The following is a 16,812-nucleotide window of genomic DNA, read 5'->3' on the forward strand; positions in this document are numbered from 1 at the left end:
TGCTCTCATGCTCTACATCCAACCCATTGGCAAATCCTTTTGGTTCTCCTTTTCATTATTGGAGAATAGATTTCACAGAAATATAGAGGCTGTGAAAGGAGGAACTTCATCTTGTTTTATTTTTCCCCACTTTTGAACACACTATATTTTACTTATTTACTATGTTTATTGCTTACCTGACCTGACTGTCTCCCACCACCAGACTGTAAGTGCCATAAGGGTGAGGATTTTTGTCCAACGTAGTGCAAGTACATAGAAAACTGTCAGGCACATAGTAAGCATTCGAAAACAATTTTATTTGATAAATGAATAAATACAAGCTCACTATGTCCAAACATTGTGCTTTTTTTTAAAAAAAAAAAAAAGATTTGACATTTAATATAGCTTTTATTCTCACAAGAATCTTGGAGGGTATGTATTATTAACCATCATTGAACAGACATGGAAACTAACACCCAGAGAGGTTAAGTAACTTGTCCCAGGCCACACAGCTGGTGTGGCCCAACTCCATTTGATGCCATGGTGTCTGGGTCTGAAAGCCTCAGTCTCAGCCAATTTACCCTGCTGCCTGAGAGATCTCAGTTCTTTTCTAATCATGTTTTTTGTGATGAGGCTGTGTAGACAGGCTCTTTGCCATATTTTCACCTGCGTCTTATCTATTTCTGAACATCATGAATGTTAAAGAGAGAGAAGACAGGTATCTGTCTTGAATAACTCAAGGTTTCTGTGAACCTGCAATTGAGTAAAATTATAACTAAAAATACCTATACTATTTTCCATTGTTTGAGTTAGTGAATTCTTGAGATGCTATGAAGACTAACAAAATAAATTCTCTCAATTCTTTCTGTGGAAACAGGAGGAGCCAGAAATATTCATGCTCTAGGAGCCTGGAGCATAGATCTTTCTGAAGACAGCATCTGACTTACTGATGTGGGCTCTTAAGCACACCCAAGAGCTAGAATATCGTGGTTTTAGGAGATTGGTGGTGGAAACTGGTCTCATCCCATGTGCTGCAAAAGCTGGGAGCCCTTAGTCTTCTCTAGCTGGATATGACTACTGTGTTATGAGAATGATAGGCACCTCCTCAGCCATCACTGCTCCTCCGCAAAGACTACCACAACCAGGGCCTAGCGTGTGGACTGTTCTTTCTTATCACAAGAAGTAGGCACAGATTGGCACCATTGCAGGGGTGGGAGAGGAAGTCCAGATCTGCCTATCTCAGCTCTGGTCTTATCACCAGCATTTTTCCTCCCCCTGGTCATTCTTCTCTCAGCAAGCACTCCTTGCTTCCCATGGAATACAACACAGCTCTTAGAAGAGTCCCGTGGCCTCTTCTTATCTCAACTTCAGAAATGACAGACCCCCTGCACAGCTACTAGGATTCCCTCTTTCTTGGCATCTGGGGCCCAATCAGCGCAATGCTCATGACTAGAGAGAGTCATCCCAGATTTTCCATCCCATGACTCTGCCTCCTGTACCTTAAATTGATTATACATCATCTGTTCCCACACATCAGTACACAATAGCAATGGCTGATAGTCATAGTTTTCAGTTTTGACTCCATCTCACCCTGGCAGTGTGACCTTGGGCAGGTAGGTAACTTGGCCTTTTCCCAAATCTTCTCATTTATAAAACAGGCACATTTGTATTCATCTTTCAGTGGTAGTGTAAGGATTGGGATTCACATGTGCAAAGTTCTTGACAATCATAGGCCTTTGATAAACAACTGGAGATACCATAGATATTTATTTTCTAAATCACTATCTTCTTTATTTCTTAATTCCATTTTTAACAATATGAGAATTTTAACAATCTGAAAATCTAAGTGGACTTCTATACTAAAGTTATTTGCAATGCAGCTAAATATGCTGGCTGCAAGTTTGGTTGCTACAGGATTGGTGTCACCTGGTATCAAGAGATATCAGTGAGAAACTCTTCCCCAAAGTAAATTTAAATTGTTCCCAAAGGTTTAAGTTCTATTCATTCAGGTAACATTTTTGGATCTACTAGATTGTCTGGCCTTGTGCTAGCCACTCGGGATAGTAAGGGCATACAATCTGGCTCCTGTCCTCATAGGCAACAGGTAAGACAAAAAAGTAAAGAAATAATTGCAGTGTCTGGGCAGGATAGAGGTAGAAACTTTATTCATTCCAACTCTGGAAACTGCTACAGGGATGACTTTGTCATGACCAGCAGTGCTGAAGTCACTTGGAAGTTTGACAAGGAATCAAGCTGCCATGGCTGCGAGCTAACAGACGGTCACATTGGCCAAGTTGTGGCTTAGGAACCTGTGGACTTCATTTCTTCATCCCCAGAATTAACACTGCATCCAAGACAAAACGTTGCTCTCCAGATCTTAGTTTCCAAGCTGTTTAGAGAGAAAAATGTAAATACATCTCCTTTTGGACAAGTTAAAAGAGAAAATATTTAATGATGAAGTACTTTGAGCTCTGTAAGAAAAAAACGCCAAGTCTATACAAAATCATTTCCACTTTGCCACATCACCAACTTCAGACTTAGTAATTTATGCCTTTGGGGAAGAAATATCAGAGACATAAATTAAATGGAAAGATTACTCATTTACACTAGATTTCATTTCTGGGTCTCCACAGATCTGCCTTTGCACCTGGTCTAGGTGGTCCTAACAAGGGTTCTGCTTTCCCACAGTCTTGAGGCCACTCCAGACTCTTCACATCACTCACAAGCACTGCCTGACAGTGCCTCACTTCATCCCTGAGCCAAATGCACACCACCCACTGCCAGGGCTGCCCTGCTACTTTGGCAGGAACCCTGGTATTCAAGCACATGCCACCTAGAAGTGCAGGGTTGTTAATGCCCCATGGGAACACACTCAGACCAATCATGGATGGAAGCTGGAGATAAATTCTTTCCTTCTACCCCTGAATGACCCAGTGGAGATCCAGTGGTTCATACGTCCTCTCCTGCAAAATGTAGCAGTCAGCTCATCAGGAAGGCATGGCCAGCTCCTTCATGCTCTCCCTTATATTTACTTTCTCTTCTTTCTTGCTTCATTTCCCTTTATCTTCACTCCTGCTTCTCTGGGATTGCACTTTCCAAAAAAGTGTTAATATATGAGCTTTTTCCTCAAGCTAGGTCTTTTTAGAAAACCTGAGTAAAAGAAAGAATATTGTAACTGAAACAGACCTTAGGGAGAGTCTAGTCAAAGCCTTTTATTTTATAGAATAGAAAACTTAAGCCTGGTGGGGCAGACACAAAGTGAATTACTCAAATCACTTTCTTCAGGCCTTGGGTTCAATGCTCTTTCAGTAACAGCATACTCACACACACGTAAGTAAACATGCATATATGTATATACGTACACATTGACATACACACATATATGTGTATGTATATACTATAAGATATATATGCATATTATATATACATTATAAATGATCTACATATGTTTATATGTGATATGTCTATATGATATAGATCATATATAATGTGTGCGTATATATACATTATTATATATATGTAAATATGAACTTATTTTCCTTTTCCTCCTTCCTCAGAAATAGCAGACAAGATCTACAATCTCTTCAATGGCTACACTAGTGGGAAGGAGCAGCAGACAGCCTACAACACCCTCCTGGATCTGGGTTCCCCCACCTTACACCGGGTCCTCTACCACTATAACCAGCACTATGAGAGTTTTGGGGAATTCACCTGGCGATGTGAGGATGAGTTAGGTCCCAGGTAATCAATAAACTAAGTCAACCGTTTTAAAGACTTCTTGAAATTTTGTACCTCTTGTGCTGTAATACTGCGTCCATGAAGTTGTAGAGATTTCCTGGATGAGCTTAGGCAATCAGAGAAGTCAGTCCTCTGATTTAAGACAGTTCAGTCCATGCAGATCAGTTTTGGATAAGCTCTATTTAAGCAGTCCAGCCATGAATGCTTTTCCTGAACTCTGAAAAAAAAATTTGCTCTTGACCTATTTTGCCCTCCTTTTTTATCACGTTGACATTGCATTCCAAACCCTAAAACTCAAAGAGTCAAAAGCATGGTCTTGTGAAAGGAAATTTGGAATTTTATTAAAGAGGATATCTAAAATTTTTTTTTGCATTTAGGTTTTTCATATGTTACCTCCATTGTAAATACTTGTTTTGAATTAAATTCCACATCTCTTGAAATGCAACATGAGAGTAGCCAAAGACCCATCTTGACATCAATCTGGGCCGGAGCTAGGGTCGCATAGTGTGTGCTAACTTCTCTTGGCCCCAGGGGCCATGACTGCCTAATACCCACACCCACTGCTTTTAAGTTGCACAGACAGATTAGAGTGCTTGGAAAGTAAGAAATGAGAAGAATCTGCAGATGTATCACTTTTCTTTTGTTCTGTTAATCATAACTGTATATTGCTGCTTTGAGAAAACAGACTTCCCTGGAAAGACTGAAATTTTTGGATAGATATGATAAAAAGGATTTTCATATGGAATGTTGGTACCTATATGTCCCCAAATTATTTAGGTGCTCATGAAGAAAAAATGAAAATAGGGGAAGAGCTGTGAGAATAGAAAAAAGAATGAATGAGAAAGAAAATGAAGAAGGAAGGAAAAAATTTAAAAGGAAGGAAGGAAAGAAGGAAGCAAGCAAGGAAGGAAGGAAGGAAGGAAGGAAGGGAATGAAGAAAATCAACACTATAGAATCCTCTGTCCCTTAAAGAATTCTTTCACTCCAGCCCACAGGGCAGAATGAAAGTACCACACAAAAGTCATCCCATCCATCTGACCTCTGACCAAACTGGAGAGAGAATCATCCTCATTTGGCCTGCTGTGACTTGCAGTTATAAACTTTCCCAGAAGACCATCATTGAGGACATTCTATTTTCTTACTTTGGAAGGAAAGAGGAAAATTAGGTTTATCCCCTGAAATAAAATGATTTTATGTGTAAGATCTGGCAGCGTTTTTCTACAATCCATAAATAATTTCCTGTTTATAAAGGGTGATAGTTCTTGGACAAAGAGAGCCACCACTACAGACCAGAGAGAAAAATGTAAGGGATTTTTAATTTGTTTTGTCTCAGTTTTGATAAGAGACAAACCCAGAGTTAGAAAGTAGATACATGTTAAGAAATATTGTCTTCACTTCATACTCTATCTTTATCTTTACCTTATTCTTACTCATCCCTAATATCAACTCCATTCTCTAACTGTCCTCTCCTCTCCACTCCCTTCTACCTCCCTCTCCACCCCCTCCTTTCCTCTCTGCTCCCCTCTCCCCTCTTCTTCTCCCTTCCCTTCTCTCTTCTGACATTTATTGAGTGTATATATACTGTTCTTTTTCAGGGAACATAAATGTCACAATTTGAAAGGCACTAACATTGCATATATCATCTTGATTTCTAAGGGCATTTGGAGTGCTTTTAAAATTTCTCTTTTGTGACTCAAGAGTCAGAAGGAAAATTGGTTAATGAAGAAAGTGAGCAGGGGAAGAAATGTAGATCTTGTTGTAAAGTAAGGCCACCGCTGACTGCACACTCTCCTCCTAGGAGGTTCCTTCATGTGTAACACTAGTCTTTCATGGCTATATATTAGAAAACATTGTGTAGTTTCATTAGTCTGCAGGAAATAAAATTTGGCTTTTTAGTGTCATGGATCTCAGAGAGAACCACAGGAAAGGAAAAATCCTCTGTTTTGAAATACATCAACCCACTTTGGGGTTAATTGTGAAGATGAGTAGAAAAGGGTCTATGGCTACTTACTTCCTCTGAGCAAACAGAGGATTCCCTCAGTTCACCACAACCCAATTTCATTAAAACTTGATGAGGCCTCCAGATTGAGCTGAGGGTTGAAAATAGTTTGAGAAAAACATTGGTTGCACCACTAATTAGAAAGGAAGCCACAGGCTCCAAAATTAATTTGGCAATCCCAAATTAATTATTATTATTGTTATTTAAAGTGAGCACTGAAAGCAGCAACAAAGGCTGTATGGACTAATTTAATTCATTCTTTTGGAAGGATGATGTGAGTTCTTTGTTCATTTCTTGAAGATGATGCTGATGTTGTCCCTCCCTCTTCTGCCACTCCCTCTTTCTTCACCTCCCATGAACTTGTCAACAACTAATGGCGTACAGTAGGACAGACTGAGAGGAAGGGACACCAGAGTTCTTGTTGATGACAACTTTTGGAAAACCCGCTTGGCCAAACTGCAGAGGCTCTTAGGGAAAGTACAGATCATCTGCCCAAGATGATTTAGTCAGCAGGCAGAGTGTTTGTTTGATTTCTTCTGACCCACCATTGAAGTTGGAGAAAATATGACTATCCCTCCCATGACTTCACTTCACTCTTAGCCCTTGACTTTGCTGCTGAAGCTCAAATCCTTCCTCCAGTGGCAATCTCTGCCCTTCTCCCAGCTCACCCTTTAGAAATGCAGGGAGGTCATCCCTTGGTGATGCTCTCTGCCAGAACAGTAGAAGAGAAATGAAAGGAATGTGGCTATTGTTCTTTGAAACCTCCCTCTGAATAAGGTGAATAAAATTTCAGTTTCTGGAAGGAATTGTGATATGGGTTGGCTGTGTCCCCACCCAAGTCTCATCTTGAATTCTCACGTGTTGTGGGAGGGACCTCGGGGGAGGTAATTGAATCACGGGGGCAGGTCTTTTCAATGCTATCCTTGTGATAGTGAATAAGTCTCATGAGATCTGATGGTTTTAAAAATGGGAGTCTCCTTGCAAAAGCTCTCTTCTCTTGTCTGCTGCCATGTGAGATGTACCTTTCATCTTCCACCATGATTGTGAGGCTTCCCCAGCCATGTGGAACTGTAAGTCCAATTAAACCTTTCTTTTGTAAATTGCCCAGTCTCAGGTATGTCTTTCTCAGCAGCATGAAAACGGACTAATACAAATTGTTGATGGAACTAGAAAAGAGTGGTTCTGCCCATGAGTTAGATTAGCAGTCAATAAATACTGCAAAGAATAGTGTTTATTGAGGTTTCCAAGTCAGTAGTCTTCATTGAGTTTTCCAAGTCACAAGACCTTGTTCAAATGAGAGTGTCTTCCTTCATGGGTCTCTGGTTACTTGCATTTTTAAAGAATAAGAAAAACACAACTGAGTGAGGGGATCCTGATCTTTTACTCTTCCTATATTCAGAGTCAAATCCAGTAGGTCTAAGAACTGGCTCTACGCTTTCTTTATCTATGACACCAGAAGTGAGTGCCACTGGTCTGCACCAGTGACATGGTGTTGCCAGTCCTTTCCCCCAAGCTAGATGCCAGAGGCTCTCACACTCTGGCCCGGGGGTTCACTCCTTTCCAGTGTGTACAACTTGGGGCACCTTGCTCTCCTCTCTCCCTTCTCTCTCAGGAATCTGCAATGGCTCAGGTGACCTTCATCACCTTCTCTGTTTTCCCTCTCCTTTGACTGGGGCTAAGTGACAATGATAATGGCCTCCTGACTTTCTGAGGGAGGTGGAGAAATGGAGCATGAGCTCACCTGGAGGTTAATTAGGTGATGTGTGCAACTGACAGTCTGCATATTCCCAAAGGCTAAACCTGTGTCAACATGAACTGAGGGCATTATTGTCCTTGCCTTTATTACACTATGGCTACTTCCATCCAGGCATAATTGGTCACATCTAATATCCTTTTCAGTTCAACATAGCGGCTGCTTCTACCAGTTCAGAAGCGGCATTGGAAAGGGAAATATCCAGTCAAGCATATTATTTGTCATTTAGTGATGATAAATGACTAGCTTTAAAGAAACTTGATTTGATTTGTCTTTCAAACCTGCCAACTCTATGATTTTTAAAAGGCATGCATTTCCACTAAAATATTATGCATTTTGTCTGTTTCTTTTTGGTGCTTCCTCACTTTGAACATTTATCCAATTCATTCATTCATTCATTTATTCATTCATTTGCTTGACAGATATTTTTGGAGGACTCACTGTTCCAAGTGCCAAAGATAAAATAGGGAGCAAAACACACCACACTCTTCCCTCTTGAAGTTTAGAGTCTCACACTAACAGTAGCTGTGCTCATCCAGACCCTCTCTTCTTTCTAACTTAAGTATCCTCTGTGCTTGATCCATAGGAAAGCTGGTCTCATCCTTTCCCAGCTTGGGGACCTCAGCAGTTGGTGCAATGGACTCCTTCAGCAACCCAAGATAAGCTTGCGGCGCAGCTCACTCAAGTACCTGGGGTGCCGCTACAGCGAGATCAAACCCTACGGACTTGACTGGGCGGAGCTCAGCCGGGACCTCAGGAAGACGTGTGAGGAGCAGACCCTGAGTATCCCCTACAACGACTATGGGGACAGCAAAGAGATCTAGCACCATAAGGCCAGGGAGCTGCTGCCAGAATGAAGTAGGAAAGAGGAGGGATCCATCTGGGTTGGTCTGTGGATTTTTAATATTTTTTTAATGGAACATGAAAACCTCCACAGCAACATCGAAACCAGGGAGAAAGTGATCCTTGCTCCCTGCAGAACTTCTTCAGTATGATGTTCTCCATCTGCATGATTGGGAAATCTGCCAGCCAGTGGCTTCATGCAGTGCCATATTTCTTTAGAGGATTACTTTGGGGTTTGCTTTGCCATTAATTTGTTCCATTCATTTTTTTCCCCGAGAAGTTTACCAAAATGCTCAAGAGCTCTGCCGTGCTCCCCATGAAAAGTCTATTAAGTAGGCACCCTGTGCTCACTCAGTTCCTAAATCCATTGCAACTGGGAGCAGAGGTGAGGCCAGAAAGTTGTTAGGCCTGCCGCAGGCCCCACCCTCAAGCATTCCTCAGGAAGCATCTCACTCTGGGAGCCTTGGCCCTGCTCACAGAGAGAGACAATTAGAAAATTGGGGAAGGTGGCCCTTGTCTGTGCTTCCTGGTTTTCTTCCTAGGCCTTGCTATCACTATTTCCATACCTGAAAGGTGAAACCAGCTTTCATTATAGGCCCCAGTGGGCCACTTGGGTTTTGAGATCCTTCCTTATTTTAAGCCAGGACTGGGATTAAATCTCCCTCTGTCAGATCTCTGTCCCTCTGAACAACATGATCTTTGAGAGGGAACAGGATGCCATCTGTCAACTGCACCTTCAGAAAAGTCTACCTGGGAGACTAGTTAGCAGTCCACATTCAAGAAAAGACTTGGAGTTTATTGTTTTTTTAAAAAAAACCATGCTTCCTTTGGATAGACTTCTCCAGCCTACCAATATATATCCATGTGCCTGGATTATCTTTAACCCCCACACCTCTTACCTTGGACAGGTAAGGCTTGGCCGATGTCTGATTGGGTCCAGGAGGGGTCAACACTTTCATATCAGTGTTACAGTGAACTAAAGCTATTATTGATCACAAAAAACTTCTGTTCATCCCCACCTTGCTAAATTTGCTTGTGTTGCTAGTTTTGCAAATCGTTTCTCTGATGACCATAAGCAGGAGGATTCCACCATGGTCACTGCCCATCGAGTCACTGGGATTCTGTGTAGGGAAGCACCACTGATTGCAGTTAACATCTAGAGTGTTGTTTCCATCCCACTGCCCAAGCATTGGCATGGTCACGAATGGTGGCCCAGCCAACAGGAAGCCCAGCCTTTCAGAAAGAGCCTGGCAAGGCCCTGTTGACTAGCAATGGCCTTAGCTGTCCCACACAACTCAGTGGCCTGAACACACACCTTCAGCCACCATGCCTTTGACCAGGGCTCCTCATTTGGAAACATATGAGAAAGGTCAGGAAACAGATGCAAGACCTATAAGGCTAGTCATTGAGCTATATTGGTTTTTTTTCTAAATAGTAGTAGTGACAGATAACATTTATTGAGTGCTTGCTGTATGCCAGGCGCTGATGTAAGCACTTTAGGTATCATTGAATTCTCACAGCAACTCCTGAGGAAAGTGCTATTCTTGTCTCCATTTTAGTGTTGAGGAAAATGAGGCAAAGAGAGGTTATACAACTTGCCCCAAATCCCTTGTGCACTGTAACTCACACTGAGTTTCAGTGTGATTTCAGGCTGTTGGTCTCCAGGGCACAGGATCTTAGCTACTCTGGGATAGCCAGTTCTGTTTTCAGTATCATCTGGCACACAACTGTCCAAGCTCTCAGCCCCACAGGGAACCTGCCCAGAGAGCTTTACCTTTCCCAAGCATCTGTGGCATGGACGTGTGCTCTGTGCAGTGGAAGGAGGAGGGGCGAAAGTGCGCCCTTAGCCTTTGGAGCTAGAGCACCCTTGGGACCCCTAGTTCCACTGCACATGGCCCTCCTCCCCACCCTCATGACTGGGACGGAAGCCTGTGATGAGGCTGAGATAAAGCACAGGGTGGTTTCACTTTCCTCTCTCCTTCTTTCCAAACACTGAAGGATTTATTTCAAACTCTCTAATGCACCTGCCTCAGAGATTCCCCTACTTTCAAAGCAAAGATCAGCAGAAAAATTGGCTGTCCCACCTGTGGCAAATGCTGGAGCCTCAGTTAAAGTGCCTCAAGGGGCAAATATTTCACCACTGCCAGAGAAGATGTGACAGACCAATCAGACAGGGCCCAGAGCATCTCTTTGCTGCTACTGTTTTGCCATCCTTCTATTCATATCTGTGCAGAACACGGTGTTTTAAGCTTGAGTGAAAGGAGGGTGAGGCTGCCGATGCCTTCCTGCCCAGAAGTGGATGATGTGGGAGTTGACAGGCCAGGGAGAGGGTGAAGCAGGTATCAAAGTCACTCCTCTGTACCCTCTCCTTCTGTTTTTATTTTAGGCATAGTATCTTCCTCTCTCCTATCTTTCCCTCAATCTCCCAAGTTCCTCTACCTTCTTTATCTTTTTTTTTCTTCTTCTTTCTGTGACCCTCCTTTTTTGGCCTCCTCTTTCCCCAAGACTTTCTTCCTCCTGTTTCCCGCTGAATTCTCCCCACTGAATGTGTGTATGTATGTGCACACACACACACGTGTGCACACACAATGCACACAATGCCTATGACTGGCTCCTACTTACATTCAAGTTAAAAAGGCTGATATGAACAGGGCAGGGGAAAATCTTAGGATGGTTGTACAATTGACTGGAGGATTTTTTCCCATTGGAAGACACTATTGATCTCAACCTGCTGACTTTTCCCAATGCTTACCTGAAGGAACCCATCGTGGCTAGAAAGGGTGATGGTACTGGACCGGTATTCAACCTCGAGTTTTCAAGCTGCCAAACAGGTCTTAAGGGAGGTGCTTATATCCCACCAACACTCTCCCAGCTCCCATGTCCCCAAGACCTCTGGAGTTTCCTCTTGAATGACATGAACCACTGTAATAGCATTAGACTTTTAATTGAGTGTGCAATCGTTTTCCATGGAGTTTGGTCCGTTCATTATTTTTTAGTTAACTACACTTCTTGATATTCAAATGTTCTATTAAAAAAACTTGAGTATGAAGAAAAACACTTTACTACTGTAGAAGGAAGAAAGAATATAATATGACCATTTTCAGGTATAACAGTGTTGTTTAAAAGAGAATTATTGTATGATTATAAAAGATGAAATAATTAACTGAATAATAAAACAAAGCTATTAGTGAGCATTGGGTATGTGGATGTTGTGTCTTTCAGTAATCTGAGTGAACTGGTTAGACTCATCAGGGAACTTGTTAAGGTTTTAAAGGTTACACTTCAGATTCCAGACATAATGGGCCTTATAGTCATCATTCTAACTGGAAAAAAAAGAATCAAATATTTCATAGCAAATTATAAACTTATCATTAAATAATAGTAGTGAGTCCCATCTTCCCTCTACAACCTTCTCCAAATAAGTAGCCGGTGAAATGTATTTGTTGCACAGCTGCTATATTCTAGACACTACGAATGATGCAGAGGGTACAGGCTTGTTCTCTATCAGAGAGCGTGGCATCCTATGGGGAAAATTAGGCATTGAACTTGTCACCACAAGGGTGAGGAGGACTATGACAAAGAAGCACAGGATGCTATGAGAGCTGCTGAAATTTATACTTTGGCCATTTAAGAAAAATGTTGAAGAAAAGTGTTGCAAAAGGCCCTCCCGGACACATTCCTGCCTTGCACTGTGTAGGAGCATTTGAGGAAGACTGACTTATGAAATGCTTCATGGTGGGTAGCCCAAAATACATAATCTCTTTCTTTTTCTCTACAATGCCACTTTAAATAGAGATTATCTCAGCTGCCATCAAAATATGTGATTCTATTTAAATTCTTCAACAATCAGGTGGTAAGTGCCTGGACTTAATAGGTCCTCTTGAAAAGTAATAATCAGAATCCAAGTCCCTGCCCAAGCAGGGGCAATTAAAAGAAGATGATGACTGTAGCAGTTTTAAAACATGGCCACAGATCCTTTGACGCCCCTCCTATATAAAGTGTGATCTACTGCCTCTCCCTTTGGATCTGGGCAGGTTTATAACTATTTTGGCCAACAGATCGTAATGGAAGTATATGACTTTCAAGTCTAAGTCGTAAAAGGCCTTAGGGCTTCTGCCTGCTTCTCTGGAACTCTTGCTCTCGGAGCTCTGAGCCACCACCTAAGAAATTCAAGGCCACTGTGCTGAGACCACCAAGCTGGAGTGGTCACATGGCAGCACTCTGGTCCACAGTCCCAGCTCAGATAACCATGCCAAAGCACCAAACAGGTGAATGAAGCTGTATTGAGACCCCAAGACTGATGGTATCCCAGTTGCATACTACCAAGCAACCTCCATCAATACCACATGAAAGAGAATAATCACCCTGCAAGCTCCTCCTGAATATCTGCCCCCCTCACCAAATTATGTAACATAATAAAATGGTTATTGCCTTAAGCCACTAAGGATTTTGTTTGTTTGCTTGTTTGTGAGACAGAGTTTTGCTCTTGTTGCCAAAGCTGGAGTACAATGGCGCGATCTTGGCTCACTGCAACCTCCGCCTCCCAGGTTCAAGTGATTCTCCTGCCTCAGCCTCCCGAGTATCTGGGTTTACAGGTGCCTGCCACACTGCCTGGCTAATTTTTTTTTGTATTTTCAGTAGAGACAGGGTTCCGCCCTGTTAGTCAGGCTGGTCTCGAACTCCTGACCTCAGGTGATCCACCTGCCTTGGCCTCCCAAAATGCTGGGATTACAGGTGTGAACCACTGTGCCCGGCCAGGGGTCTTTTAAATAAAAATAATCCAGGCAGGGGTCAACAGTGCCTTTCCATCCACTCAGTGACAGAATATTTAGATAAGCCCTGCCCTGGGCATGAATTCACTGTGGAAAGGAGATGAGAACTTATGGAGACTGGGCTACATCCACAATGTCCCCATCACCAATGAAGTGGGTCTCTGCCTCCATGGAGGGGAGCAAGAAGAAGGGTGGGGCACTGTATCCTAATACTTCTGAGGGGGTAAACCTTAGAGCCCAGATAGGAATTCCAGGAGAAGAAGAGAATTGTTCCAGAGCTGGGAAGAGAAAGACAGAGAAGGGAGTGGACAATTTGGGACAAGGAAAAAACATTGGAAGAGAAGGGTTTCTTCCAATTTTGCTTTGTTTTTCTGTCCCTTTGTATTTGGAACTTTTTGGATGCAAATGTGCATACCCCATACTTATTATGTGCCAGGCACTGTGCTAAACACTTGAACTGCATAATATTCATCAATCTTCATTGCAAGTCTGAAGTAAATACTCTTAAGAAAGAAGAAGCAGAGTCTCAGTATCTTTATATATCTTGCCCAAGTTCACAGTTAAATGGAAGTCCAGTCATTTTGACCAAGGGCTGTCTGACGCAAACCCTTACACCATACTGCCGTCATGATTAATGAGTTTGTTTCTCTAACAAGGGAAAAACTCGTCCCACTGAGATTTTTGCAAATCACAGCCCAGTTACCCCATGTCAGACAATAAGAGAGAGTGTGGTTGGCCAGTGCAAATCCAGTAATGCCATTAGGAAATCAACTTAGGGCACATAGATTACCTTCACAAGCTGAGCAGATTGTCTCTTCTTGATTGTTTAGTTGTTTAGCTTGGTTTGGGTTTTTTATTTTATTTTCCGTCTGTCACGTGAGGATGATTCAGAGCCAAGAAATTGTGACTCTCACTCCGTATGTTCAATGTTGCCTTTTACTATGCTTTAATGGTTCTTTTTGTGCCAGTCTCTGTTTTCTGCATGCATCCATGGTAACACTCAATGCTTGGGTGAGAATTTGGGGAACAAATGCCTACTGCCCTGAGGACAGCATAGCTTGGTATGTTTTGATAACCTAATGCCTCCTAACCCTGCTCCTACCAGCAACTCCTATTTTATTGTCACATCAAGTGAGCAATTAATGAGCAGTTTGATTTCAAATGAAACTTCAACATTATATAATAAAATTTTATAATTTCTGTTGACATAGGTGGGAGTCCAGGACTTGGCTCATGTCTGCACTATTCCAAAGTGAGAAAATAAATAAATAAATCTCTTTGTTCTGATAGTTTGCAGTGTCTGCTGTAATTGGATTGATTCCCCTAGAGACAGGTTTTGACATCATGTTTCTTCACCAAATCTGCCTTTTGTTAGAGTCTATGATATGCTTGCTCACATGGGAGTACAAATTAGTGTAATTGATTCCTTACTATCTTTCTCAGTGGGGGAACTTTAGCCATATTTTGTGCTTAATAATTAGGAGCAACTTCCTTTGTTTCAAATAATTCAAATGTCAAGTGCCCCTGAGGCTATTGGTGTCCAATGAGTCAGGCAGTGTTCTCTGAAATACCAACTTAGAGATGAAACCGCCTCATGCCCTGTCCCTGTGGTTTGGAAGGACTTAAGTGCCCACAGATAATACTAAGGCTGAATGTGCCTTACATGCCGTTTTGTCCTGATGACCACTGAAAATAACAGTAAAGCACATACTCCTAATCAGCCACTGCCTCCTTGTTCTCACATCCATTTTCCAACCTTCCACTGTTCTGTTCTGTATCACATAGTGCTGACTCTTATAAACTATTGAAACTTTTCCCACACTCCTTTGTCAACAGGCTTCCAGCGTGTTGGGACAGTCAGAGGAGTTGTAGGTGATTGGAGGAAAGGAAGAAGAAGGCAGCCAGGGTATTTCCCCTTCTCCCTGCCTCAGATGGTGTCTCCAGCATCTCCTTCATGAACTCTGTCTCCTCCGTGTGACCTTCCATCCCCTCAAAGCAGGAGCTGCGCCCTGATGTTGCTAATCTGATAGGTTGCTCCTATTTGTCCTTCTATAATCCCAAAGTCTTCCTAATTGGTTTCTCATCTTGAACTTCCTCTGTGGAATTACCTAAAATGTATTTTGCTTTCCTGACTAGGTCTTGATTAATATATACTTCAAACTAAAAGTTAGTACATATCGTCTGACATAGAAATTTTGTAACTCTTTAGGATTTGAAAAACAATCTGGAAGATAACAATTTTATGCCAAAAGTAAGTAAATTTTTATGAATTCTAGGATTGATTGCAGGGGTGACAAATAGGTTTCCACTTGAGTGCTAAATTTGATCAAGCAGCAGTGGCTGCCTGGAAAACTGACTTGAAAAAGATTCTGAGAATGGATCTGTACCTGGCCAGAAAGAGTGATGAGATGCATGATCAATACTTCATACAGATATTGAAATGGCAAATAGCAAGATACGTGCCATGCATTTGTCTTGCATAATTTATAGGGCCAAAATAGGCGTGGAATACTCAAAGTTTGGACTATTTAGGAAAATCTATTATGTATGCATCACGTATTGTATATAACTTATGGCATATACAAAGGGGAACATAAGTTCATTACATGTTGAAAATGGAAATAGAGTGAGAACAAACTACATGTCTGAGATTTGCTAACCCCACTACTTACACATCAATTTCATGGCATTTCCCTTATGTTTTCTGAGCTGCCATTTTTATTTGTAAATCAGTATTTTTTTTAAAGTCCTAACAGTGTTGATTTGGTATCTTAGATGGCAGAAAATGAAAAATTTCAGTTTCCATCTGTTTCTGCCACTTGAGCAATGAATGCATCAGTAAGGCTCCAGTCAAGACTTTGGCAGAGAGAATTTAATATCAGGAATTGGTGAAAAGGTTCTGGAGAACCAAACAAAGCAAAAATATCTGAAACACTGAGAAATTACAGAGGTATTAATACTAACTGCAGGACGCAGCCACAACCTTTAGGGCTGGGAGAGCAAAGGGAGGAATTTGGTTTACTAAAAACTAGATTCCCTCAAAAAGGAGGGGTCATTTGCCTGGTGCTGGGACTTCTTTGGAAGAACATAGTGAGGCTGGTTCTTTATTTTATTTTGTTTATTTATTCATTTATTTATCTTTGAGACAGAGTCCTACTCTGTTGCCCTGGCTGGAGTGCAGTGGCACAATCTCGACTTACTGCAACCTCTGCTTCCTGGGTTCAAGCGATACTCCTGCTTCCTGGGTTCAAGTGATACTCCTGCCTCAGCTCCTTGAGTAGCTGGGCACCACCATGCCTGGCTAATTTTTGTATTTTTAGTAGAGACAGGGTTTCGCCATGTTGGCCAGGTTGGTCTTGAAGTCCTGGCCTAAAGTGATCCGCCTGCCTCGGCCTCCCAAAATGCTGGGATTAGAGGCGTGAGCCACCGTGCCTGGCACAGGCTGGTTCTTTAATGCACAAAGATGAAAGAGACAGGAATACACTGCTGTCACCCCTGTGAGAAGCCATTGGTTGGAAGCTGCTGAGTTGAACATCCAGCCAACAGGAAGGCACCAGCCCCTCTCCCTTCTTCCTTCCAGTCTCCCTCTGATGCCCCCATCAACAAAATCTAACAGGGACTGACTGATAAAAAGGAACTGGTTTGTTGTGTTCCAAAAGCAGCATCACGAAGCAGAGGACAGAGGATGGGTTTCAGCCATGACACAGTAGCTTACTAACTGCAACAAG

The 16,812-nt window shown here is 42.2% G+C and overlaps 1 protein-coding gene across 3 annotated transcripts in view; it reads left to right on the forward strand.

Annotated features, from left to right (window-relative positions):
- ASTN1 (astrotactin 1) overlaps positions 1-15,799 on the forward strand; it is a 307,688-nt gene extending 291,889 nt beyond the window's left edge. The window contains exons 22-23 of one of the 3 annotated variants that reach the window (XM_055377935.2): positions 3,537-3,720; positions 14,921-15,799. In XM_055377935.2, coding sequence (XP_055233910.1) covers positions 3,537-3,720; positions 14,921-14,960 — 224 coding nt within the window. In that variant the 3' untranslated portion in view covers positions 14,961-15,799. Of the gene's footprint in view, positions 1-3,536; positions 3,721-4,705; positions 4,919-8,055; positions 11,507-14,920 lie in introns of those variants that run through there. The other 2 variants (XM_055377933.2, XM_004027951.5) reach the window with 2 other exon arrangements.
- The last annotated feature ends 1,013 nt before the right edge of the window (positions 15,800-16,812 follow it).

Source organism: Gorilla gorilla, chromosome 1, assembly GCF_029281585.2.
Source record: "Gorilla gorilla gorilla isolate KB3781 chromosome 1, NHGRI_mGorGor1-v2.1_pri, whole genome shotgun sequence".
Lineage (NCBI taxonomy): Eukaryota > Metazoa > Chordata > Mammalia > Primates > Hominidae > Gorilla > Gorilla gorilla.